The sequence below is a fragment of the Athene noctua genome, chromosome 23 (assembly GCF_965140245.1).
Source record: "Athene noctua chromosome 23, bAthNoc1.hap1.1, whole genome shotgun sequence".
NCBI classification, from domain to species: domain Eukaryota; kingdom Metazoa; phylum Chordata; class Aves; order Strigiformes; family Strigidae; genus Athene; species Athene noctua.
Window position 1 is genome coordinate 6305429 of NC_134059.1, and position 26655 is coordinate 6332083.

At 59.0% G+C, this 26655-nt stretch overlaps 1 protein-coding gene across 7 annotated transcripts; it reads left to right on the top strand.

Moving 5' to 3' along the window:
* TMCC2 (transmembrane and coiled-coil domain family 2) lies at positions 1–26655 on the top strand. 7 transcript variants are annotated; one of them, XM_074925183.1, is made up of 6 exons: positions 11570–11856; positions 12796–13114; positions 15184–15314; positions 23394–24328; positions 24631–24766; positions 25310–26653. In XM_074925183.1, the coding sequence occupies exons 3-6, from the start codon at positions 15240–15242 to the stop codon at positions 25619–25621; spliced, it is 1458 nt and encodes a 485-aa protein (XP_074781284.1). In that variant the 5' UTR covers positions 11570–11856; positions 12796–13114; positions 15184–15239; the 3' UTR covers positions 25622–26653. The 7 variants fall into 7 exon arrangements, with proteins under 7 accessions (XP_074781283.1, XP_074781285.1, XP_074781289.1 ...); XM_074925182.1 differs by lacking the exons at positions 11570–11856; positions 12796–13114; positions 15184–15314 and adding exons at positions 1–211; positions 8396–8902 and having other exon boundaries at positions 25310–26654; XM_074925184.1 differs by lacking the exons at positions 11570–11856; positions 12796–13114; positions 15184–15314 and adding exons at positions 8773–8902; positions 15912–16014.

Sequence of the window (26655 nt, forward strand, 5' to 3'; positions counted from 1 at the left end):
GCCGCGGCCGTAGGCGCCCCCGGGGCCACGGCGCACCGGTATGAAGCGGTGCCGGTCGGACGAGCTGCGGCAGCCCGAGGAGGACCCCGGCGCCGCGGGGGAGCCGCCTGGCCCCGCCGCGATGGAGGCCAAACCCGGGGAGGCGGCGGCGGCGGCGGCCCCCGAGGCGGGCGCTGTCCCGCCGCCGCGCTCCAAACCCCCCGACCTGAAGGTGAGCAGCGGTGGCACCGGCCGGCGGGTACCGGCGGGTTGGCAGTGGAGCGAGCATCCCGGTGGGGTCACCGGAGGGGTGGGGGGACCCTTTAGGGTCAGCAGTGGGGTTACCAATCGGACTAGCACCCTAGGGATTTACCGTTGGGGTTACCGGTGTGGTGAGCACCCAGCGGGGTTACCGGTGGGCTGTACGCCTGGGCGGGCTACCACCCTCCCCACCCACTGGTCCCCTGCTACAGGTGTGACCTTGGAGGATGCGGGGTGGCCCCAGGATGGGATGCTCCTGGGATGAGGATGCTCCTGGGATGGGGGTGCTCCTGGGACGAGGATGCTCCTGGGATGAAAAGGTCCCAGGTTGGGATGCTCCCAACATAGGGATGCTCTCACTCTGGGGATGCTCCCAGGGATGAGGATGCCCCTGGGGTGTGGGTGCCCCCACCGTGGGCCACCTCCCAGGTTTGAGTTGCCTCGTAGTAGGCTTGCACAAGCACGCACGGGGCTGGGCACCGCCGAGGCCCTGGCCCTGTGCCAACCTGGCCACCAAGAGCAGCGATAATAACAGTGTGGTGGTGGGAGAGGCGGGAGGACCCTGGTGACACCCCCCCGCCCGTGGCAAGGGGGCTGTGGGCACGAGGGTCGCACCCCAGAGCAGGGCTGGAGCGGGCTGCCATCACCCAAGCGGCCTTTTTCGGGGTAACAGGGCTGTCCCCCCCGCAGAGGTAAAGAACTGCCGGTGTCACCCCAGCGCTGAGCGTGGGGGAGATGCTCGGGGACCGCCAGCCGCGCTGATAGGATTAGTGCTGCGGCAGCCGGGAAGTGACGGTGTATAAATGGCCCCGAGGCTGCTCCTCCTGTGCCTCCGGGCTGTGTCCGGTTAATGAGGAAAACAAGTTACGCGGCACTGCAGCGCTGCGGGAGCGAAGGGAACCGGTCCCCGGCGGCAGGGATGCAGGCAGGGATGCGGACAGGCAGGACGGGGAGGTCCCGGGTGAAACTGGGCAGAAATTTCCTGTGGGTTTGGAAGGGGAGCAGCTCTGACTCCCCCCCGGCTGTTCAACAGGGTCCCGCTGGCTGTGGTGGGGTTTTATGTCGCAGAGATGAATTCCCTCGCTTGTAACTTTGGTGTGTTCAGGCGCTGCAGCGTGTTGTGGCCACGGGCAGAGCGTGGCAAAGGCGATGGGGCCGCGGTGGTACAGAGGCGCCGTTTCCACTCTTTAGTTTCAAAAAAACCTGGACAAAAGTAGACAAATGTCCCTGGTCACCCAGGGGCAGCCTGGCATCCAGGATGAAGACCCTTGTTGTGGAACATCCCAGCCTGCCTCTTGGCCTAGAAGGTGTTACCAGCATGGTCAAGGTCACGCGGGAGCTGGGAAGCACAGCCAGGACTGCCTGTGCCCTTTCAGAAAGGCAGCCAGGAAATAGAAACCCCCAGTCCCGTAGGAGAACTCAGCTGCTGTAAGCACAAGAAGCCCTGTAGTTGCAGGACGCTGCTTGCTGCAACACGCGGTGCCTTTTCCTCGATGTCCGAGCAGCAGCTCCTGCTCCTGAGGCAGTTTGGGCTTTGCTGATGGGATGTACAGCTGCTGCTGGCCTAAAAACAGCTGGAGGGGAGAGCCCCGTGCCAGGGGAAGGCACAGCCGTGGGGATGCGCTGCTCAGGACCACGCAAGTCTTGGTGGGGTGGCCACAGCGGTGCTTCCCACCGGCATCACCCGCCAGCCTCTCTCCATCCCCCCCGAGGCCCTTTTCACCTGCACTGTGAGTCGGACAGGGGTGGGAGTGTGGGGCAAAAGGAGCCGCAGGTTACGATGGGGACGGCCACCAGGCCAAGAGCTCCTTGGTCGGCGCGTCCAGCTCTGAGCTGGAGCTCAGCCCTCTCTGCAGCCCGGTCCAGCTCACAGCAACAGCAGTGGCCAAACGCCCATTGATTTTATCGATGCGAGTGTCATACCCTAATGCAGGTTTGCTTCGCAGTGCTCACCTTTAACGCATTTGTAGCTCAGCAATTAATTGCCCGCGTGGAGTGAGTCCTCAAACTTGCTTCACCAGGCAGAACACATGAAAAATTGTGTCTCGGTGCTGCCCACAACTTCCGCGGCAGAGCTGGGCGCTCTGCCTGGCCCTGCCACAGACACCACTGATTCAGCCACTTCGCCTCCTGTTGCTACAATTAGTGGCATCATCAATATAATCTTAAAAGTTTTCCTGCCCCAAACACCCTCTGGAGCTGCACTGCATTCTCCACGGTGGGGTGGGTTCAAACAAGCTGGTCCTTGGTCCCGCGGCTGTCCCCAGGCTGGTGCCACACACCAAGACCCACAGATTCATCTCCCTGTAGACAGTGAATAAGCATCAGATGTAAACTTTAGTTTGCTGCCAGCCAAAGATGGATTTGAGCTGGCAACCTGGAAACAACAGGCTGCCTCATGTCATTTCCATCCCCTCACCCCAGCAGATCCGTGGCAAATCTCCATTCCCCAGCCCCGACTCCAGCTCCTTTGCCGAGAGGAAGGGCTCCATTAGGGGAAACGAGGAAAGAAATAAGTTCTGGCAAGGAGCAAAGCAGATGCATGACACATAGTTCTGCTCAAAAATATGTTGGGTGGCAGGGATTTCTGCGTTCTGCAGCAGAGTGACTGGATCCATACAAAACGCTGCAAAAGGAGACATCCAGCCTCTCGTGGCAGCCGGCGTGTCTGGGGCATCCCACCACCAAGGTGTTCACTGCTTGGCCCAACTTCCACTTTCCCTGAGCATCCCTGAGCTGAGTGTTTTCCCTGGGTCTCTCTCTCTGTTTACCCCAATGGGCCGATCTGGGCAATGGCTGAAAGTTGAAGCCCGACATCATTTCCATCTCCAGTTTCACGATCTTGATCCTCATGGCTCCCACCTTTCCCTCCTTTGAACCCGAAAGACAAGACCAGCAGGAGTCCAGAGGCCCTGGCCTGAGCCATTCCATCTTCCCAGGGCCTGATCCAAACCCCACATCCATGGACTAAAAGCTTTCCCTGGTCTTCCTGGAGCTGGGGAGCCTCTCCTGGAGCTGGGGAATGTCTCCTGGAGAGGAGGGACATGAAGGACAAGGGGAGATCCCACCATGGGATGTGCAGTCCCCAGCACAGGTCTTGCCCTGAGCAGTGGGGTTGGGATGGGGGTGGCTGGAGGGCTTGGGGTGAAGCATTAACCTCCCGTTTACTCATAGCAGGTCAAACCCACTCAGCTAGTCTAACTTTTTTTGGAGGTCCCTCTCTACGAGGGGATGGGTCCAGGGGTGGAGACCCCCTGGTGCAGTTCAGGGGCCCCCCCATGGCAGTGCCCGTGCAGACTGTTCACTGCAGGGAGGGTGCAGAGGACTCCTCCTCTCCGTAAAGGTCACCAGGCCCTATTCTAAACCCTCAGGTACATTTATATTTAATCCCTCGCACGAACAATTTTCCAGGCATATTTTGGTCTTGAAAGGACACCGCCAAGGTGAGCCGGCTCCCCTGCGGTTAGTGGGATGGAGCTGTTGTCAGGCAACTCGAGCAGGAGCAGCGGGTCCCTGGAGCGGCCGCATCCATCATCTCCCCAGGGCATCGCTCATCAAAAGTTCTCAGGCTGCTGGCAGGGACCCAGGGGGGTCCTCGCTCTCACTGTTGTGGAGCTGCACGCCAGGACCCCCCCCAGTCCCCCAGGGAAAGGAAAGCACCCTCCCGGGGAGGGTGCAGCCAGGATAGGGTTTGTGCCAGGCGCAGCGGAGGGGCGAGAGCCGAGGCCGGGCTGCGCCGCCCTCCTGGGAGCTGTGTGATGCTTCGCAGCAGAGACACGGTCATCCTGGTGTGGGCTGCTCGGCTGGGGCCAAGCACTCCGTGCCCAGGCACCTGCCATCCTAACCCCCCTAGATCTGACCCCCCCATTCTGCCTTCCCACCGAATTCCAGCACTGAGCATCCCCGCAGTCAGTTCAGGAGACACAGAGGTGACAGCCGTGGGCTGCCACTCGCTGTGTTATTCCCCCAGGAGCACATCTGGCTCCTCTCAGCACTGGCAGCAGAGATCTTGCCCTGCAAATGCCACCCGAGGTCGGGAGTTCGTGGGGGTCCACAGCCCCCCCTGGCCAGAGCCACACCTGGGCAGTCAGTGCTGGCCCCGCAGACGTTATTCTGGAGAGTGTTGAAGGAGCTGCGTGTCACTATAGCGTTTTGGTAGTGCATTAAACAACATGACTAACGTTTGTCACATGTTTGTTCTCTCATCCTGTCCCCGGGAGGAGAAGCGTGTGTGGGGGAGTGCTTTATTTTCCATTTTAGAACATCTATACGTTTTCCTTGGCATTCGTGGCAGAGGGAGGAGTGGCAGAGAGGGGAGTCGGGATGCTGGTGTGAGATAGGACTGGGAGGGGCAACTGGGCTGGCTGCCACCCTGGGGGGACAGCTCTGCCCCCAGCCCCCAGTCTGGCTGCCAGCAGGGGGGTGCAGGGTGGTGGTAGGACCCCCTTGCTGAGGATCCTTAGGAGGATCAGCTGGAGAAAGCAGCAGGAGGACCAGACTTGCAGGGACCAGCGGGACTTCCCAAGGTCCTGCTGCTGTTTGTGGGGCTGCGAGGTGCTCAGAGACGTGGCCTTCCCTGGGCTCCCCCACACCTAAAAATACACCGTGCTGTGGGATGGGATGGGATGGGATGGGATGGGATGGGATGGGATGGGATAGGATGGGGTGGGATAGGATGGGATGGGATGGGATAGGATGGGGTGGGATGGGATGGGATGGGATGGGATGGGATAGGATAGGATGGGGTGGGATGGGATGGGGTAGGATGGGACGGGGCAATCTTTCACTGTGTCTCTGCAATGCCTCCGAAGGGCCGCAGAGTCTTGGCTGGAGCCTCTGGGCTGGCCAGGGACATAAATAATTAATAATAATAATAATTGAGCAGGAACTTTGCAACATGTGGCTGTGCTATAAGGTCATGGCAACAAGATCCCCTCCTTGCACGTCTGAAAGCTGAGTAAGAGGTTTGGATGTCGGTGCAGAGCTGGAAAACCATTTAGTGAGAAACTGGGAGGTTTCAGGCTGCGGGGCCGTTGGGCAGCGGCAGGAACACGGGCCCTGGAGAGCCCGGCACGGCCGAGCAGGAGGGAGGGACACACATCCCTGTGACAGCAGGCAAGGGCAGCACCTGGCTCTCCCACAGGACACAGCCAAAGAGCAATGTCCCAGACAAAACAGTCATCCCAGTCACTGTTTTCCTGCAAGATATATTGGTTTGGGTTAAAATGGGGTTTTCCAGCTCTTGGCTTGTCCCTGCAGTGTCCCCACAGGGCTGGGGCTCTGCTCTCCATGCCGGCAGGGTGGTGGGATGGGTACAAGGGGGGGTCGTGCAGCCCCTTCCTGGCTCCTCACATTTTTGCCATTACTTTCCATCAGTGGATAAAGACATAAGAAGGAGGCAGAGGGTGTGACCGTGGTCAGCCCAGAGCTGTGCTCAGCCAAACTGCCTGTCTTGGGCTCGACCCTGCCACAGCCAGCAAGAACTGATCCATTTGTAGGGGACGTGAAGCAGGAGACGCTCCTTTGGAGCCCACGGAAACAAGTCTCCGCTGCTGAGCAGGAGAACCTGGCTGCATTAATAAAAAAGAGTCAAGAAATAAATATGTTTTGGTATTAATCTTAGTGTTTTACAGCTGTCTACACTGAGAAATTAATCTCCGTATCCATTGCATCAGTTATTAAGCAACGACTGTTCCAAAATAGCCCGTGCAGACGCTCTGTTCTGAGCCACGAGTAGTTTTGTGCCAGAAAAATGCCTCTTCTCTGGAAGTGCAGTAATATCCCAGAGTAACATATGAAAACAGAGTTTTTACATCAGCAAATTCTCTGGAATACCCATTGCGGAATGGCTTGTTCGTGGTGACCACTCCCATGAACTTTTTAATATAGACAAGCCTTTAGCTTGACAAACTGTCGATCCAGTGGGATTCAAGCCCAAGCAGCAGGGCTGGGATTCCTCTTTTTGCTTCCCTCCCCCTTTTTCCCCGTGCAGATCCCTTACCGTCCTGCCAGGAGCTCTACCTGCAGAGCCCGTGAAAGGTTCTTTCAGGCAAACTTGGAAAGGACCAGAGCAGAGTTTCTTTTAAAAGGTGAATTTCTATCAGATCAAGCTGTTGGGCGAAGAACCCTCTGTGGGCAGCTGGCTTCCACCTCCATGCTGGTGCTGGAAAAACATCCTCTCTTTTATTGCCAGCTTCGCTTTTATTTAGTTTTCGTTACCCTCAAGGAAGTAAGTTGGTCGTTTTTTTTTTCACTTGGACCTTCTAAAGGGCTAACTGTGCGTCCAAGGGCATGCCATACCCTTGATGGTAGAAATCTGTGGGTTTATAGTTATTACCTATCTAATGCTGTCTCTGTTTCCATAGAGACTCTATAAATAGAATAAAATTTAAATCACTATTTCCTGAAGTAGCAATTCAGCACTGTAGATTTATTATATATTTCCTAGGAAAAACCAAAAGGATAGAAATTTTCATTATGAGTGGATAACAACAGAAGGATTAAAGGGTTTGCCTATAGTGTTTAGGGACACAGAATCTAATTGCTGATTCCTTGTCAGTATTACAGGTATGACGAGAATTAGGCCCTTATGGATTTGGACCCTGTGGCTTTCATGCCTGGGATTTTTTGGAGAAGGAGTCGTTTCTGTATGGCCATGAAATCCTCCACACTCCGCAGCTCCTGGAGGCTTGGTCTCAAACATCACTGCTTTTCTAAAAGCTGGGGCTTTTGCCAAGTGTCCGCTGGGCCTATAAGTAGCTCCCAGTTCTGTGCCCACTTCACGCTGGTTTTCAAGCATGAGTTAATGGCAGCGCCGCAGTTATGGAAACCAGCATCCCTGGGGAGAGCCCCAGCCACAGTAAATCAGCGGTGAAATGCCCCCGAACGTCAGCAGGGTCAGGGCTGGCGTCCTCAAATGGAGGGTGCTCAGCTTAACTCCAAAATAGAGACAGAGAGCAACAGGGCAGACTCGTGCCTTGTGGTCCACTGGGTTCCTGGTAGCTGAGGCTGCTTCGGGAGGTGAGAGGATCTTTTGATGTCCCAAGGTCATTTACTTGCTGCCCGGCAGCTGCGATGGACCAAGGAGCTGGGATCTGGGATCCTCTGGGAGCCCTTTGCAGATGCTGGAAGCTGCTGCCCGCAGCGCTGCCCCCGTTCGACCGCACACAGGGGATTGTGGAGGGCACCCGGCCAAAATCTCCCCTGGATGCAAATCTGGGCGTTCCAGTGACTGCGGGGAAACCGCTCTGGGCTGACCCGGCTGTAATCAGGAGCACGATCTGTTCCACCATCCATATTGCATGACTGTGCCGTGGCCAGCGTCCACCCCGATTCCCAGGAGCGGTCACGAGAAAAGCCGTGTGCTCTGTGGGAACGTGAGTCTCAGTCCCCTGGGAGAGGAAGACCCGGGGGTACCCGCGGGAGCAGCGTGTCCCCATCTCCTGATGGAAACCGGTTGCTGCCCAGCAGGGACTGGATTTGGTGGCACTGGGCCACGAGCTGCGGTTTCACCTCCGTAAGTGAGGCCAGCTCGGTCCTGTGCTGCGCTCGGAGGCCATGGAAAATCCCCCACAGAAAAGCCCTCCCCAGTCCTTCCTGGAGCACCTTTCGGAGAGCAGGTGGCCCCTGGCAGCACGTCAGTGGCCGAGGCTCCAGGACTGGGGGTGACACTGGTTTTTCTAGCCAGGGAAAAGGCTGCTCCATCCCCGCTGCCCACAGGTCTCTGCGCAGCTCTGGCTGCAGCAGGCACCTTCCTCCCTCCATTTCTCTGTCTTTCTGCTCCTTTTGCTAATTTTAGGGGTAGCCAGCGCTCATCAGAGACCTCCCCCCGGTGTGGGGAACGCTGTTGGAGCTGCACGCCTGAGCCGTCCCGAGCCCCCGTGCTCAGCCCTGCGTGCCATCAAACGGCCGCTAACGTTAAATACTTTTCCACAGGTATAAAGTGCAGCTCTGGCAGCAGGGCTGGTTCCCTTTCACAGATCCCTTTGGGCTGGTGTGGACTCCCCAGAGCCCTCCAGAAGCTCTTTAAGCCCTCGAGCTTTGTGTTTTGGTTCAGTGCTAGCGTGGGCACCGTCCGTCAGAGCTGTGTGTGCCCAAGCGGGGCGATGCTGTCCCTTCCTGATAGTAACGGGTTGTTTTCTTTCCTCTCCTGCAGAAAATCCAGCAGCTGTCCGAAGGGTCCATGTTTGGCCATGGCCTGAAGCACCTTTTCCACAGCCGCCGGCGGTCGCGGGAGCGGGAGCACCAGAACTCACAGGACTCGCTGCCGCCGCACTACGGCGCGTCTGACCACGACTCCCCGGACGAGAAGGAGCGCTCCCCGGAGATGCACCGCGTCTCCTACGCCATGTCCTTGCACGACCTCCCGGCGCGTCCCACCGCCTTCAACCGGGTGCTGCAGCAGATCCGCTCTCGCCCCTCCATCAAGCGTGGCACCAGCCTGCACAGCGGCAGCCGGCGGGCCAAGAGCAGCTCGTTGGAGCCCCAAAAAGGGAGCCCCCACCTCGTCCGCAAGGCCCCCCAGGACAGCAGCCTCACCGCCATCCTGCATCAGCACCAGGGCCGGCCCAGGTCCTCCTCCACCACTGACACTGCCATCCTCCTGGCCGAGAGTGGGGCCGTCTACCTGCTGACCGAGGACACCGAGTGCCTGGCTGATAAGGTAGGGCTGTGCCTTGGGGATATCCATGGGGGGCTGGGGCAGAACTGGGTGCAGAGCACCCCAAAACGCTGCTGGGAGGAGACCGTCCCTTGGGGCAGCGCTGGTGGCACTGGGTGTGCAGGACAGCAGGCGGGAGGCTGCTGGGGTTGATGTTCCTCTTGTGGGGAGGTGAAAGCAGGGACGTGCCCCGGTCTGATTCCCAGAGCGGGATTTGAGGGAGAAAGAACAGGACCTGCTGGGTGCCACTGGGGTGGGACCCCTGGCGTGGGGTTGGAGGGGATCCCGGGCAGCCCAGCACCGGGTGTCTGCGAGGATTCAGTCAGGCAGCTGCAAATTGGTCCCGTCTAAAGTGATTTTTAAACCACTCTGTGCAGAGCTAATAGAGAGGATGGTATTTCCATCTAGCGTTTAGGCCTGTTAATTATGAAACAGCTGAGATTAGCACGGCAGCACGGCGCACTGAGGACATGGTGCGAGCGGGGAGAGGTGCTCTGGGTGCTGGTGGGATTCTCCTTGTCGGCTTCTTTCCTTGGCCTTTGGAGCTCTGGGGGTGTCATGCTCTAAAATCACCCTCTGCCGCCCAGAGGGATAGATGCTTTTTTTTTTTTTTTTTGCGTGGATTGGCAAAGTGGTAGGGATTGGGGTGGCAATGGCCAGGCAGGCTTTGGGGGCTCTTGGGTGGCTTTTACAGGAATAGCTGTGTAAGAGGGTGGCAGTGGCTGGGCAGAGCTGCTGGGGTGGGATAGCAGTGGGGTTGTCATGTCCTTGTGCTCCCCCTGAGCCATGGGACCCACACTTCCCACACACACACACCCCCCCACACACCTCCAGCCGCTCCTCTCTCCTTGGCATTGAGTCACCGAGAGGGAAATCTGACCTGGAGACTTCTACTGCCCTCTGAGCTAATGGAAAGAGGATCAACCAGATACTTTTTCTTTCTGTTTTCGCTCGGCAGTTTCAGCACCGAGCTGCAGCTGACGCTCACAGCCTGCAGCATGTGCCAATGCTGCTCCCCTGCCGCAGCCGTGCAGGGACGGGGCCACCGCCGGGACGTGGGAATCTGGCCCCAGGGGCTAGACACATCATTGTATTCATCAGAAACACCTGCCCAGGTCCTCCTCTCCCCCCTTCACAGTGTGCAAATCAGAACAGCACCCCGACCCTTCCTTGGCAGTCCCCGCTCCTCGCCACTGGCACGCTGCACCCAGACCAAGTGCCCAAGCAGGGCCAGGAGCCATTCAGGTTGTTAATTTGAGCATCTGCAGCCAAAATTTCTTCCATCCGGCCTGTGGCATCGGCCTTGCAAGGAGCCCGGTCCCGCTGAGCCCTCTGGGGTCACGGCCAAAGCTTTGAGCCAAAGCGATTCACACCGGGGCAGAAGCACCCAGGGGGAGGCGAGAGCAGAGCGGGTCGTGTCCGCTCATGGAGCAGCACATCGAGCGCAGAAAGGGGATGAATAATTAACTGCATATGACACAAAGAGTAATAAGAAGAGAGACGATACTGGGGCCTTTGTGAGGCAGTGGAAAAACAACCTATTTGGAGAAACAAGAGCTATGTGATATTCTCATGCCGTATTATTTTTCCGTAGCCCTCAGGAAAGCCGGCCTCCCGCCCGCAGCCAACCGGCTCCTCTTCCGCAGGGACGGCTGGTGCTGCCGTGCTCTGCCCTCTGCCTTGTCCCGCTGGGGTCAAACACCTCCTCCCCATTTTACCCTCCCTTCGGAAGCTGCTGCCCACGGCGTGCACAGGGCTCCCGTGAAAGAGCCATTTTTTCCCCCAGAAATTTCATACTGAATTTTCCATCCATTGCGTAAGGGCCCGAGCTCACGCTGGATTAATCCCTCGTGGGATCGCTCAGCCTCGGCAAGTGCTTTTTGAAGAGCTATTAATTTTTTTCCCCCTTTTTTCTTCTTAATTAGGTTCCTGCAGTTTTCCCTTCCCTACCTTCACCTGCACTGGTTCCTCGCCCCACAGTCCTTGCTGGTGCTGGGCCACCCTCCACCCTGCACCCCCTTAAGTGCCCCCACGAGGCATCTGCCCATCATGGGGGGCATCGCCAAGTGATAACCCCTGACAGCAAAGAGCTGTCACCTGCACCACACGCTGGGGACAAGGTTTTGCTTTGCAGGGTGACGCGTGTTCATGGCTTCCCCACCGCAGCCTTCCACCCCACTCTGTGCGTGCAAAGAACAGCTCCCCACGAGTGTGGGGTGACTCGGGTGTCCCCTGCGTCCTGCTGGCACTTGAACGTGGCTTGGGACCAAGGTTTTGTGTGTTGACTCCTCTCCAAGAACCGCGGTGGTCGGCGTGTGCCCTCTGGTGCGCGGTGACACGGATCTCTGCTCGCCAGCGAGCTGGGGGGAGCTGCTTCCCCGGGCCTGCGGGTGCCAACCCCCGGGATCAGCGCCGGGTTTCAAGCTGGCTTGCTTAGCCAAAGCGTGGTGACACGTTTGGCGTGGTGGCACATTTGGGGTGCACATCGGTGGTGGTGTGGCTGAGGGAGCACATGGCCCGTGTCGGTGTTTCACACGAGGCCGTTCCAGCTTGCGGCCACGGTGCCACGTGTGACAGTTGGGGCAGGGGGAGGCTGCGGGCAGGGATGGCGCATGGCGATGGGAACGTGCTGGAGAGCTTTCTCCTTATCTCGCTAATCTCCTCCTGGTGACCCGCCAGCGCCTTGTGGGAGACGCAGCCAGACGGGCATTACCGGCCGGGACGGCCACCGCCGCCCCGGCACCAGCAGCAGCGGGTGGGGGGCTCTCCCCGCAGACCCCGATCCCAGGGCCAGAAGAGCTCCGGTGCTGGCGGGGCTGAGCATCCCGGGGGGACCCTCGTCCCCGTCCCCCTTGGGGTGGCCGGAGCTGGACGGGGGCAGCCGGAAGGTTTTGTGCCTGGTGCTGCCGGGGAGCTGCGCGGACGCCTGCGGGGACTGCGGGATGGTCCACGTCCAGGTGAGCCCCCGCCTTGCGCCGGGACCTCGGGGTCCCTCCAAGCGCCCCCGAGCCCGGAGGGAGGTGAGCGGGAGGGAGCCCGGGCTACCGGGCTGGATCCGGGACCGGTGGCCGTTAGAGGGCAGCGTTACCGCACCGGTGCGCACGAGTGTCTGTCCGTCCGTCCGTCCGTCCGTCTGTGCGCACCCCCAGCCGGATTCTCCCCGCCATCCCGGAGGGACCCGCTCACCAGTGTCACGAGTGCAAGTGCTCAGCCCAGGCCGGCCCGGACCCGCGGAGCATCCCCCGAGGGCTGCGAGGGGCCAGATCCTGGCCGGGCTCCCGGCCCGTCCGCCCTCGGTGTCCCTTGGCAAGTGACAGCACCAGCTGCCACCGCTGCCCGCGGCCCCCCCGTGCCCCTCCCGCGGCCGCCTTGCCCGCCGGCGCAGATGCTTCTCCCGTGAGACACAGGGGAGGAACGGGGGGGAGCGGGGGGGGCTTCATGCCACGTCTCAGCTTTGGGCTTGCGGGCCAGGCCGGCTGCTGAGTGGCTGCGAGCCACGTTTATTTATGGGCTCGTAGCCCGAGTGTGCCATTTCCCTGCTCCTGTCCCCCCTTCCACTCCCCTGCCACTGCCCGCAGGGGGTCCGCAGCGTCCTGGGTCTCTGCCCTGTGGGAGGGACCCATCCTTACAGCCTCATCCCCACCGTCCTGCTGCCTCGAACGTAGGGCAAGATTCATCCTGCTAAATTTAGACGCTCGCCGGATCAGTGGCTATATCAGGGCGAGAGGGATTATAGTCAGCAGGGAGAAACCTGGCCTTTCTGAGCATCCACCTGGGGGTGGCTGTGGCCCACAGGCATGGAGGGTTAGGGCGAGTGGTGGCCGGGAGGCTGTGGGGTGGCTCAGCCCTTGCCCTGGCAGCTCAGGGCTGTCACAAAGTTCATCTGCTCTGCTCAGGCATCTGCTGTCTGGCTGCAGCGTGTCCAGCTCAGCCCTGGCTCCCTCCGACCCCGCCGGCATCCGACCGCCTTCGGTTTCAGGGCGGGGACGTGGTTTCTCGCCTCTTACAGCTCCGGTTACCCAGAACTGGTCTCAGTTGACAACAGGGACGGGGACAGGGATGGGGACTCTGCACAACCCAGCCATGACACCCCAGGGCCAGCGTGGCCTGTCGGGGTGCTGAGCAGCCCCAGGCTGGCTCCAGCTCGGTGGGGAGATGCCCTGGGACCGGGGCCTTGCCGGTAGAAACCCGGGTTTGCTCCGCGGCGCTTCCTGAGTATCCTTTCTCCCTGCGGCGGGTGAGGACGTGGTGGTGGCAAGGGGAGGTCGGCCGGGCGCACGGGGGTGGCTCAGGCAGTGGGATGCTGGTGATGCTTTGCTGCCCCTAAAACTTATTTTCTGTGGGAGTTTGAGTGCTTGCGGAGCTGGGGCCAGTGATCCTAAAACCAGGAGCCTGAGCCTGAGCTCCCGAGCGGGCAGCCTGCTTTCTGGAAGTGCTGAGACCTAAGGGGAGCTGGCGCGAGCTAAGGGGACACAGGACCTTCAAATCTCACTGCTTGCAGTTGCTGTCCCCACATCTAACCTAGGCAGGAGTTTTTGCCTTGCTCCCTGCCTCAGTTTCCCCAGCTAGGAGCCAGGGCCAACACTTCCCTGCTTTTGGTGAAGTCTCTTGCATCTCTTTAGGAGGATTTGCTGACAGGCAAAGCACATCCTCCCCTCCCACCCAAACTCTGGGTGCGTGCTAGTGTTAAAAACCCAAAGGCAGGAGCTAAAATAGGCCAACGGTGACTGCAAAAGTGAATAGAGGGAACGGTGGTGTAAAGCTGCCCTCCCTGCAGCCCCCCAGCCAGGCATCCCCCCAGAATCCTGGCAGGGTCCCCATGGGGTGAGCCGGGGAGCACCGGTGTGTGGGCACCCTACAAGTGCCAGAGGGTTTTGGGGGGGAGCTGCTGACCTAGGCTGCAAACGGAGCCCCCGCCAGGCATCACGGAACTGGAGGTGCGAGAGCACTCGTGTCCAGGGCAGCTCCCACCTCTCTACCTCCATCTCCCCGCGTGTCGCAGGGGAACGAGAGTCTGTGAGCGAAGGGTGGTGGTGGGAACTCCTTCCCTCGCTCCCATCGGGGTGGTGCTTCGAGGAGGGAAAAGCAGATAATAGCTGTGAAGACAAAGATCCCCGAGATTGCTGCTTAATTAATTCAGGAGAAGAAGAATATCAGACTCTCATACTGATTCACCTCCTAGCAAAAGACATCGTGTTCCTCAGCCTTCGTTGACATATGGCTGTTGTTTCCAGCCCACCAGCAGCTCCCGCTCCCCGACAGGCAGGCGCCGTGATCGCCTGCCCCGGGGAGGATTCGGGCCGAGCGGGTGGCTGGTGGGATGCCCAGGATGGACAGGGCAGGACGGGGGGAGCGAGGGTTCACGTCCGCGCCGCGATCTCTCCTGCTGCAGGGTTGTACTGAGAGCAGGATTTGGCTCCTGAGTCAGGATGAGCCAAGCAGGGTCCTGCCTTGTGACTCCTCGCCTCGCTGCGGCTCTGCCTCTCCCTGCCTCCCCCCTCAAACCCTTCAGGCCACTGAAAATCCCCTCCCTGCGGCTGCACAAGCACCCTGAGTGTCAAAACCCAGGTGCAGCAGGGGCTGGGGGTGCTGCCGGTGGTTTTAATGCAGCAAGCGAAATAGCACCATTGCGGGAGCTCCGGGGGGTTGGTTACTCCCTCCGGTAAAAACGACAGCGGGAATTTTTCCAGCGATTCTCCCAAGTGTAGGCAGGGCCCTGAATAGCTTCACCCGTGCGGGATGGTCATTGAATCATCCCTGCAGAGCTGTCCCCCTCAGTGACCTGCAAGCCCAGGGCACAAGGGACAGTCCCCAGCCCGGAGGTGTGGTGTGAACTAGAAAACTCTGGGGTCAGCGCGGTCCGGAGGGGCAGCGAGGCACAGGGACCCCCCCCAAGGCAGGGACAGCTCCTGGGATCTGCCCGTCTGCACCCACACAGCCGCTCCCCACGCAGGGCTCTCTGCTGGGTGCTGGGCAGGAACACGCTCCCCACCCGCCACCGTGGGATTGTGGCACCAACCCAGCTCAGACCGGCGACCGGGGAACTCGTTTGTTTGTTCCCGGCCGGGCAGCGCTTGGCGGTGCTGTTTGTTCTCCCAGCACAGTTGGAGGAGCAGGACCGGCCCCTGTGGCACCCAGCCTGTTCCCGCTCCCCCGGGCTCCCTCCCTGCTCGCCAGCCTGTGCTGCTTGTTCTTGGCTCCCTCAGAGCCTCGCGGTGCCTCTTCTGCAAACACACGGCGTAGGATGCTCTGCCCCTTCGACTCCTTAACCGCAGCCATGGCAGAGGGAGAGGATCCGGCCGCCTCGCGGAGCACCAGCCGGAGCGACCAGGGCATCCTCATGCCGGAACCGCATCCTCCCGACTCCTGTCCTGGGAAAAGGATATTGCTCTTAAATTCTCTGCTGGGTGTCTTTGTAAGTACTCCGTGCCGCTCTCCTTCTGCTCCTAGGCAAGGATTGGGGATGTCCAGGAACAAGGGGTGAGGAGCAAGGTGGTCCTTGGGTGAAGGTCAGGCTGCTGCTGGGCTCTGTGTGCCCGCTGCTTGTGACGGGGGTGGCCGAGAAGCCACTTGCTTTGGACACCAAAAGCACTCGGGAACGTGGGGTTAAGGAGCAGTGGACTTCGCAGACTTCACCTGTATCAGCGACCTGGTTCCCAATAATCCGTAACTCAGCTTTCCCAGCTCGGCTGAGGGCTCTAGAGCAGCTCGGCTGGTCTTTCTTTTTTTTAGTACCTGCTCCTCGGCGCTAAGCTCAGGCCCTGCGTGTTCCTGTGCCGCCAGCAAAGGCAGAGCTCGAGTCCCAGATCTGCCGTGTGTTTGTGCTGCATCACGAGGTGACTTGTCTCTTGGCTGAGATGCTCGGACCGAGACTTTGTAAGCATTCAGGGCCAGATTCTGCACCACTCAGCACCGGCACACACCGAATGTGCTCTGATTTTGTGTCTCTCCAGGGAGTTCCTTTGCATGGATGGACCTGGGGTTTATTTATTTTTAAATTTGCCTCTTACAGACAGGCCTGAAAAACATAGCTGCCGCTTTCTAAGCAGCGGACTAAATCTCCTAAAGCAGAGCTGGTGTTAAGGATGAAGGGGAGTCCACCACCAACCTCTCGGGTAATTTCCTTGCAAAATCCCCCCCTTTTCCCGTGCCCGCGGGGTTTTTGCGTTGTGTGGAAGGGAGGCTGTGCCCTCGGGAGGGGAGATGCTGCACCACTGCTCCACCTCGCTTTGCTGGGGCATTAATAGGCGACGTTCTTGCTTCCGCAATTATTTGCTAACCTTAACCTTCCCCTTGCGCTGGGGAGCTGAGAGCAGGTGGTTTCCTATGATCCGAGCTGCCTGAGATCCCCAATAAATAAAAAAAATACTCTCCAGGTCTCATTGCAGCAGGCTGCCTGCAAAGTCTCATCCTGAGCATCCTGGTATTTATCAAGTCCCCACTTTTTCAGCTTCCTCTGGGGGAATCTGCTCTCCTCCATCCTTCCCTGAGGCCAGGGTCAGCCTGGCAGGTCAGGCAGGGTTTGAGGGGGGCTGTGAGCTGGCAGGAGGTGTGGGGGGGGTTTCAGGGGGGGCATTACAGTTAAGCACAGGCTCAGGGGCCTGTGTCACAGCGCAGAAGCGGGGCTGTGCCTGGCAGCCCCGAGAGGTGCTTCCCTCCGCTGCCTGTGCTGGGAGAAGAGGGGCCTCGGGGCTGGCCCCAGTGTTTTGAACATGGGAAATGGAAAGCAGAGCTCGGAGCAGGGAAGGTGTTTTCCAGAGTGTCTTGTGCAGCTGGGGACTTTTCCTGCCCTGCTGAGATGGCAGAAGGGTGATGGGAAGTGACCTCAGGCTCCTGTGCTAAAACGAGAAGTGATGCTGTAAGAGATGTTAGACAGAGCCGAGTGTCCCTCGGTGACCTGCCCTGTGCCATGCCCGGAGGCAGCCACAGGCCGGGCCTTGGCCAGGCTGCAAAATCCACCCTGGCTGGGGCAGCTCGCTGGGATCGGAGGGACGGACGAGGAGCGGCGCCTGCCCACGGGAGACACGCTGCTCCTACCCACGCTGGCAAGGAGCCGGGTGTGCTGCCAGCCCCGCTCCCCGCGGGCAGCGCCGTGGCGTTGCCCACAGGGTCTGGCCGTGCCCCACATCTCTGGAGCATCGGTGTGGCACCGGGAGGAAACTCTGCTCCTTCCTCTCCCTTTCCCGGCACGGCTGAGCAGCGTACGGTAGGCACAGCTGGTTTCTGCTCCTGGTGGGTTTAACTTACCAGGGAATCTGCTCTTCTCTCTGTCCTTTGCTGTGGATGGTACCGCAGCCCCCTGCAAACAGCGGGTGGGTGTGCGGGGACAGGGCTCAGCGCTGGCATGCACAGAGGTTGCTTATACAAACTCACAGGTTGATGGGGAGGGGAGACTTCTGCCTACAAGATCCTGTCCTCCTGAGAAACACGGGGGCTGCCGACAGTTCCATGTGTAGAAGCAACTCCCGTAGGGATTGGTGGCCTGTGGGGATGCTCAGGCTGTGCCGTCCCCGGGCTGAGGCGTGGGGACCAGCCGGGTCCCTCCAGCGCCGCTTCCCCAGCAGCCGAGGCCGGTTTTGGAAGGCAGCAGTGGTGAGCTGTGCTGCTGTGTGGCTGATCCAGCCTGTCCCTTGCTCCCAAGCACCATCTCACATCAACACCTGCAGGCACGGCAGCACGGCTGGGGATGCCCTGGGCAGGGATCTGTGCATGGTGCTGGTGCCGTGGCAGCAGGAACGTGGGCTAGAAGGGGCCAAGGATTTTAGTTATTGGTGTTGAACCATGCTTTGGCAGCTTCATGTCATGGATCAGTCCATGACAAGGCTCCAGCTCTGCCTCCTCCCTGCTCCTGGTACCCAGAGGTGCATGGAGAGCTGTGAGCACGGGCACTGATGCTGGTCTGGGAGGGTCTGGCAGAGCCAGGCTAAATGCTGCGAGTGATTCTTGAACCCGGGCAGGGTCAGGCTGGCTCTGAGGAAGGATTTATTTGCAGAAAGGGCTGTTGGGCGTTGGAATGGGCTGCCCAGGGCAGGGGGGGAGTCCCCGGGATCCCTGGAGGGGTTGAAGAGTCGGGCTGAGCCAGCGCTGAGGGATCTGGGGGAGTTGGGAACGGTCAGGGTGAGGGTCGTGGTGGGGCTGGAGGAGCTACAAGGGCTTTTCCAACTGAGATGATTCTGGGATTCAAGGAAATGCCTTCCTGGCTCAGAGCAGCCCGAGCAGAGGCTGCTGCTTCTGTGCCTGTTCCCTCCTGTCATCCGCAGCCCCTGCCCGGTCAGAGCCGATGTCCCCTCAAGGGACATGTCCCCAAGGGGAAGCTTCCCTGACATTGCAAGCGAGTGTCTATGGAGGGGTTTAGGGGAGCTCACATTTGCAGAATATGGAGGGACCGAGACCTGGGGATGGTGCTTTTGTGGAGCCATCAAAGCAAACCTCTCAAATCCATCCATGCCAGGTCAGGTTTTTGTGCTGCCCACCCCAGGCAGGGCCAGCTCCCGCATGGGCAGTGCTGGCTGGGCTGTGCACCGTAGCTCAGGGGTGCAGCACAGCACCCAGAGCCTCTCGGATGTGGCAGGTTACACTTCCAGGGCACAGATGGACGTAGGGACAGCCCGAGAGCTGATGGGGAGCAGGAGGCTGAGCGGTGCTGGGCTCGTCTCAGCTGCGGCAGCAGCACGGTCCTTCCCATTAAACATGCATCTAGGTCACGATCGGCTCATCGGTCCAGCCTGTACAATTCGATGTGTGGCTGAAAATACTTCCTAAGCTGTTGTTGTCTTGTTGCTTTTTTTGAGAAATAACCAAACCAGAGCGCTGCAAATGATCCTTTCCCATTTAGCCCGTTGTCTGCGGCTGCACAGATGCTCTGATCGGCAGCCGCAGTTGGTTTGAGGTTTCAAACAATCCTGGCATCAGCAGGGCACGCTGAGGGCTTTGGTCTGGAACAGCTGTGGGCTGTGGGCTTGAATTCTGCTTCCCTCCATCGCCCTCAGCCAGGCCTGATCCTGCACCCACCCTGCTCTGTGCAACCCCGCGGGTTTGGGCCAAGTCAAACGCACAAGCTCTGAGTCTCCTTCCTCAGCCAGGGCTTTTGCTTTGGCCCCTCACCAGCCGCACTGGCCCCAGCATAAATGGCTGCAGAACCAGAGCCTGCTGTCGTCCCTGCTTGCTTTTCGGACGTCCCATTTAATATCTTTTTAAATGCATGTGAAGTGTCAAAACACTTGCATTTAGTCAGTCGGCTGGATGTGTTTTCTGTGCATTGTGTGTTCTCCAGTGGCAGAATCGGGTCGGTGTAACCTTCCCCATCAGACCCGGGACCATCCCAGTGCACAGCCGAGACCCGACCTGGTCCCAACACAAGTTCCCAGGTTTTAGCTCCCTCGGGCTGCCCAGCTCCTTTCTCCTCAAGTGTATTTTTCCCGTGCGTTGATCCCAGCCGGGGTTTTGCTTTGTGCACGCCTCCCCCCTCCACCTCTCCCGGGCTTTATGTCCTGGTATGTGACACAGCAGATGACAACAGCCCGTCCCGACCCCCTGCGTCAGGGCACAGGCAGCGTATGGGGCTGGAGGCGTGTGAACATCCCGCCACAGGGACGAGGGGGGGTTTTTTTGCATTACAGCCCTGAAAGCTCCCGTCACCGAGAGCTGTAAACAGCTCCAGCAGATTTCCTGAGTCGACAATCCCTCTGCAACCACCGGCTCAGTCCCTGCGCGTTCGGGAGGCGCCCGTGGACGCGGGACCAACCCTACGGGGGTCTGCAGGAGGGTTCTCCTCCTCCCTCCCTCCCTCCCTGCTGCTCCCCTGAAACTTTGCTGCCGTCAGCTGCCAGGCCAGGCCCCCTGCCATGGCAGCCAGCACTGCCCGCGCATCGCTGCCAGGCTCCGTGCCGCGGCGGGGACACGGCCCAGCGGCCCACGCCAACTAGCCCTGGGGGACCCCAGCCCAGCCTGCCATGGAGGTAGGTCCCGGCAGCCGTTGGGGGTTAGAAAAAGACAGCGGGGAGGATGGCGATGGGCAGAGAGACCCGCGGGGGGCTTTCGGTACCTCTGTTTGTAGTGCTCGGTGAATGAAACCCACCGGCATGATCCGTGCCGGTGCAGCAAAGCCGGGGTGGGAAGCTCCGCTGTGAGCTGAAACCCTTAACGAGCCTCCCTACATTATGTAAGAAAAAATCTTCTCAGGCTGATAAATTAACGGAGGCAGCTGCCACCGGCCCATTGTGTCCGGGCAGGAGCAGGCAGCAGGCAGGGCAGGGAGGGCGCAGAGGGGGACAGGGGGCTGCCTGCTTCGGTCTCTGCTGCAGGCTTGAGAGGAGGGTGGGAAGTGTGAGTCAGGGCTCCTGCTTCTATTTTCAACGCCTGGGGTGGGTTAACACGGTCTGGTGGGAATAGCGGCTCCGCTGCGGGAGGCACGGGGCTGCAAACACACCTGGGGACGGGGACAGGACCGGGGACACCCGGAGTGTCCCCCGTAACGCTGGTGAAGCGCAGGCACCAGCTCACGGGACAGAGGCTGTCCCGAATTACACTGATGAAATGCTCTGAGGCAGAAATGCCCCCATTTAATGACAGCCCCAAAATCAGCCTCTCCACATCCGCTGCCCACCTGCATTTCTCTTGCCGGCCGTGGCCTCTCCCTTGTGGCTTTCCACAGCACCAGGGCACGGTGCCACCCGCGCTGCGGGGCTGCCAGATGGGTGCAGCAGCTCCTCGGGATCTGCCCCGCATGCCAGCATCCCTCGAAAGCTCAGTGGTACTTCTTTTTTCCACGCTTGAAGTTGCATCTGGTCCTTCCGCAGCCGTTTTGTCCCCTTGTTGTATTCCGGCTGGGAACCACGGTCACACTTGGTGGTGAAAGTCCTCGCTCAGGGGCGACGCAGCAGGAGCCACGGCGTTAGCTCATCCGCTGCACCTCCGAGTAGGCTACAGGGTATGGAGAACAGAATAGTTCAGGGCATGAGTAAGTGTCTTGAGAGTTTTGTTCTGAACTTTGCAATAATTGTGTAATTTCTTAAGAACGGGTTTAAATCCCTTCCAGTCCCGGGTGTGCCGGGAGACCCACAGCCCCGCGCCGGGGACACGGCCACGAGCGAGCTGCTGGGCCCGGAGCTCCTCACCTGCCACCTGGGCTTTCTTCCACCAAACCTACAGCAGCAAATAAACCAGCATTGCATAATTGCACCCGGCCGTGGCCCTCTAAGTACTGTTTGCTCAGCTTATTAGCTTGAACCTTTTGCATATCTCAGCTCTCCTGGGTTAAACTCTGTTGATCAGAATAATTTTTCTTCCTGCGTCCTGCATTCCTCCCGCATCCCACATCAGCCCCTGCTCTCCCCTTTGAGCCTGCCTGGAAAACAAGGGCTGGAAAACAGCACTTTCATTTTGATGTGCCCACCAGAAGGTTTTCTGCATGTAGAGAAAGTGTGGCTTTTATTAATCCCCTGGTTAAATCCACTGCACAGTCATTTAGGCTTGCTGGGATTTAGCAGGCACTGTCTGTTAATACTGCAGAGATCGGTATTGTCTTTTTTTTTTTTTTTTCGGTTGTTGTTTTCAAAGCAATAACCTGATGTGGCTTTCCTGTGATGCACCCAGTGTCTGAGAGAGAAAGACAAACTTTCAGTGAGGCTTGGGGAAAGGATTTCACCCCAGCCACGTCAGCGGGGATGGGCAGCATCGCATCCATGCCCTTCCTTCCGCCCATGCTCCCAAATATCCTCCCAGGAATAAATCCAACAGGTTGCCTTGGCAGCAGCAAAGGTTTGCGTGATTCTCAAACCTTTCCCTGTTTGGAAACAAAGTTTGAGCAACTTCTCCCCTTCTCTGGCTCAGCTGGGGTTTCCTCTTTCAGCATCTCTGGGGCTGCCTTTTCCTTTGCCACGGCCGGTTTGTCCCTCACTGTACAGAGAATTGGACATCTGGGCGAAAAGTCTGTTTCCTGCTGCTTCTAATTTCTTGATAAGAAACAAAAGTGAAACCCTTTGTGGGGTGGCTGGAGGGACCAGTCCAGCAACTAAGAATAGCCTGGCCACAGGGTCTGAAATTCTGCAGGTTTGTTGGGCATTTTTTTTAATTGTTTTTTTTAAAGTGCTGCTCCAGCCAGACTGCAGCCAGCTCCCAGCTCCACCGTACGTTTCTCCTTCACTCTCATCCCCCATATGACAGTAGTGCTGCTGCAATGGATAGAGGAGAAAAGCCTTGGGGAGAGGGCTGGGGGACGCTCCCGTTGAGCTTGTGCTCGTCTGCTTTTGCTTCCCATGAGACCCCCGCGTGAAGCACCAACACCCCCGGGCTCCCAGCAGGACAGCAGCACCGGAGGAAAAAGGAGATGCAAGTAAATAACAGAATGGCAGCATTTGCCCCTGCTTTCCTGAGCCCCACGCGGGATCTGCTGCAGACGGGAGCGCTTGTAAGCAGCATCTTGAGAACATTCCTCCCTCCCGCGCAAGGCATTTCCTGGTGATAACACACTCCTAAGTAATGATCTCGCAGCATTATCCCTATTAAAGGGTCATTCGGGGAAAGTGTGATGGAAATTAGAAATTATTCAGGTCTGCCAACAGTATTTAACTTTCAAGCAGCTCTTAATTAGAAGCCAGAAGCCATTTATACAACCGCTGAGATTTGCATAAGAATCTGCATATAAAACCCAGCAACTGGAAAGATTTAGTGATTTTTTTTTTTAAGTGGCAAAGCAGCATGGCCGGGTTGGAGAGCACGAGGCAGGACCCTCCATCGCAGTCCAGGCTCTGCCCGTGGTTTTAAGGGTGGCCCCAGGCAAGTGATTTCCTCCCCTAAAGCTCCAGTTTTTCCATCTGTAAAATGGCAAGGAGCATGTGTCCGAACTTTCTAGGTGGCAGCTTGTGTTTGCAAGAGTCTGGCATTGCCAGGTGAGAAACCTTGGAAAAGCAAGCAGCCTGCTGCTTTCCGGGGATCAGGAGCTGCTCCTGAGTCATCCACAAATTGGGGTTATGGCTGTTTTTCTTCAGCTGAAAAACTCCTGTGTGCATCTAGGCTAAAAGCCAAAGTCTGAAAAAGAGACTAAAATACCTCCGGGTTGCTCAATCCCTGCTCTCGCTGCTGGTTTGGTGGGAGATCAGATGATGGGTTCCAGTTTTAGCTCCTCGCTCCTTTTTCCCTGGCTGGCGCTGGGTGCCCAGCAGCCCCCAGATGCGGGTGCCCGTCCCTGCACAGAGCGAGGGTGGAAAGTCAGAGTCGAGCTCCCGGCAGCAGGTGCTCCTTGCTGAAAGCCACTGGCCAAAACCAGCCCTGAAACACTAATTATTTTGTGGCTGCACCCTCTAACTGGCTTATTCCCAGGATGCCAGCAGTAGCGCTGTGGCTGGGAAATGCTTAACCAGCCGGAAAAAAAACAACTTCTGGTTAACTATTCTCCTGCCCAGCTCTTGCCTCCCCACCCCGTTCCTCTCCTGCCCCCTCCCCGGGGCGTTAGCTCCCTACCTTGAGCATCGCCCTCCTCTCTCTTTGCTCACAGCTGGACAAGGGGGACGTGACCGCGCTCAGCCTGCCCTCCACTGCCGGGCATGGCGACGCCGACGGCACCATCTGCCTGGACGTTCCCGATGGCACCCCTGACCCTCACAGGACAAAAGCTGCCATTGAGCACCTGCACCAGAAGATCCTCAAGATCACCGAGCAGATCAAGATCGAGCAGGAGGCTCGGGATGACAACGTGGCCGAGTACCTGAAGCTGGCCAACAACGCGGACAAGCAGCAAGCCTCCCGCATCAAGCAGGTTTTCGAGAAGAAGAACCAGAAGTCGGCGCAGACCATCGCGCAGCTGCACAAGAAGCTGGAGCACTACCACAAGAAGCTGAAGGAGATCGAGCAGAACGGCCCTTCCCGGCAGCCCAAGGATGTCTTCCGGGACATGCACCAGGGTCTCAAGGACGTGGGCGCCAACGTTCGCTCCAGCATCAGCGGTTTTGGCGGCGGCGTGGTGGAGGGCGTCAAGGGAGGGCTCTCGGGTCTGTCCCAGGCCACCCACACCGCCGTGGTCTCCAAGCCCCGGGAGTTCGCCAGCCTCATCCGGAACAAGTTCGGCAGCGCGGACAACATCGCCCACCTGAAGGACACGTTGGATGACGGGCACCCCGAGGAGGCTTCGCGGGCTCTCAGCGGCAGTGCCACCCTGGTCTCCAGCCCCAAGTACGGCAGCGACGACGAGTGCTCCAGTGCCACCTCCGGCTCGGCTGGTGGCAGCAACTCAGGGGCAGGACCCGGCGGCTTGGGGAGCCCCAAGTCCAACACGCTGGACAGCCACCACAATAACTTTGACACCATCCTGGAGGAGCTCCGGGAGATCAAAGACAGCCAGTCGCACCTGGAGGACTCCATGGAGGACCTCAAGGCCCAGCTGCAGCGGGATTACACCTACATGACGCAGTGCTTGCAGGAGGAGCGGTACAGGTAGGGATGGGCGGGTGCCGGGGTAGCAGCACACGTCACCCAGGGTGGCTCTTTGGGGGAACCACGAGGCCACCATCCTGGCCCTATGTGCCAGGGACATGGGGAGCTGCAGTCCCCACCGCCAGACCCACCAGCAGCACCGCTCCTGTGGAGGATCATGCAGTGCTTTCCCGTCAGCAGCCATAACCAGCTACAGCCAGGAGCAGGGGGCGTTGGAGGGGCCGGGTGGTCAGGGGAAGGAGGACATGGGGGTCTGTGGGGAGACCTGCCCGCCCCAGCGCCCCTCCACCCCCCGTGCGCAGGTACGAGCGCCTGGAGGAGCAGCTGAACGACCTCACCGAGCTGCACCAGAACGAAATGACCAACCTGAAGCAGGAGCTGGCCAGCATGGAGGAGAAGGTGGCCTACCAGTCCTACGAGAGGGCACGGGACATCCAGGTAGGGGAGTGTGAGGGCTCAGACCCCCCCTGAACCCTCCATCTGTGGGGTGAGGGAGGGACCCTGGGCTGGGTGGGCAAGGGGGATCCCTTTCTCCACCACCCTCTAGATGAGGTCCTCACTGTGATGCCGTCACAAGCAGCAGTGACTAAGCCGTGTCCCCAAAACGCCCTGCTGTGTGAAAGGCCCCGGGTGCTCAAGGCAGGGCAAGGCTCAGGGTAGACGGCTGCAGCGCTGGGCTGTGACGAGCAACATGTGGGCCGACACTTAGTCCCCGCTGTCCCAGTTTGGGTCATCGCCCTCACTGGAGCAGATACTCCCAGCACTGAGACCTTCCCTGGCACAGGCAGAGCGGGACGGGCACGTGTTGCACATCCCGTGGGCCAAGGGTTTGCCGGGGGACACAAGGTCGTGCAGCCGTCGGAGCTGTACGGGCAGAACTTCCCAGCAGCAAGGTCTCAGAGGATGCAGCGAGTCCCGAAAGCCCTCGTGGGGCATCCCCAGAGCTGGTGCTGGCTGGCCCTGACGTGCTGTCCCTCGCAGGAGGCCGTGGAGTCCTGCCTGACGCGGGTGACCAAGCTGGAGCTGCAGCAGCAGCAGCAGCAGGTGGTGCAGCTGGAAGGGGTGGAGAACGCCAACGCCCGGGCGCTGCTGGGCAAGTTCATCAACGTCATCCTGGCCCTGATGGCTGTGCTGCTCGTCTTCGTCTCCACCATCGCAAACTTCATCACCCCGCTCATGAAGACCCGCATGCGCATCCTCAGCACCGCCCTGCTCGTCCTCTTCCTCTTCTTCCTCTGGAAGCACTGGGACTCCGTCAGCTACTTTCTGGAGCACGTCCTGCTCCCCAGCTGATCCACAGCCCCGCCGCTGCGGCCCCGGGGGCTTTCCATTTCCCACAGAGGAGAGGGCCGGGGAGGGGACGGTGGTCCAAAGCTTTCAGGTTGTTTTCACATGCTCGGTTCAGTTGCTTTCCTGGCCCTCCACCCTCGCTGCAGTCGGCAGCGATCGCTCAGAACGCAGCGTGTCGGAGCCGGGATCCGTCAGTCCTCTGGGATGTTTGGGGTGAGTGGGATGGGCAACGAGGAGGAGTTTTGGAAGAAACTGGGTATTTATGGGGCGCTGGGTTTTTCTAGGGGTTTTGGGTTGTTTTTTAAATGTCATTCTGTTCTGGAAGTCCGTGGGAAGGAGGTCTTCTGTCAGTGGGGAGGATTGAGCTGGACCAAACCCGGCTCCGGGAGAATTTTCTGCGGAGAGAAGAGAGGGGTTAGCGGGGGCTGGGTTTTCCCTTCCGTCCTTGAAGACCAAGATGGCAAAAAACTCAGATGGAGAGAAAGCAAAGCACGTGGCGAAGGAGAAAGCGGGTCCAAGGCAAATGCAACAGGACACGCACATCCCACCAGCCTCCCCCAACCCCACCACAGCCCAGCCAGGACAGAGCGGGGCTGTGACACTGTCCCCGTGTCCCCACAGGGGCCTGCCCAGACACAGGGGACCCGATGCTGGAGACAGCACTGGCACAAGCGAGATCCCCTCTGCTGGTTTCCCTTCATTTATTTATTTCCCCCTCCTTCGGCTTTAGTTGATCTGATCTCTTCAGGGACACCTGGACTTTCCAGCATCACGCCTCTGAGTTTTACAGCCTCTGCACCGTGTCGTGTGTCTGTGCGTGTGTGTGCGCGTGCGGTTTTTAATTTAATTCAAGACTCTGTTTCCATTTGTGAATCAAAGCTGGTAGAGCGGGAGGAGGCAAGCAGCTGCCTTCCCAGCCTCCCCGGCCCTACACAAGAGCACAGCATGCTGTCTCGGATGTTTCTTAAATTATTTCATACATATATATTTATGTAATATATCTATACACACACATATATATAAATATATATATAAAA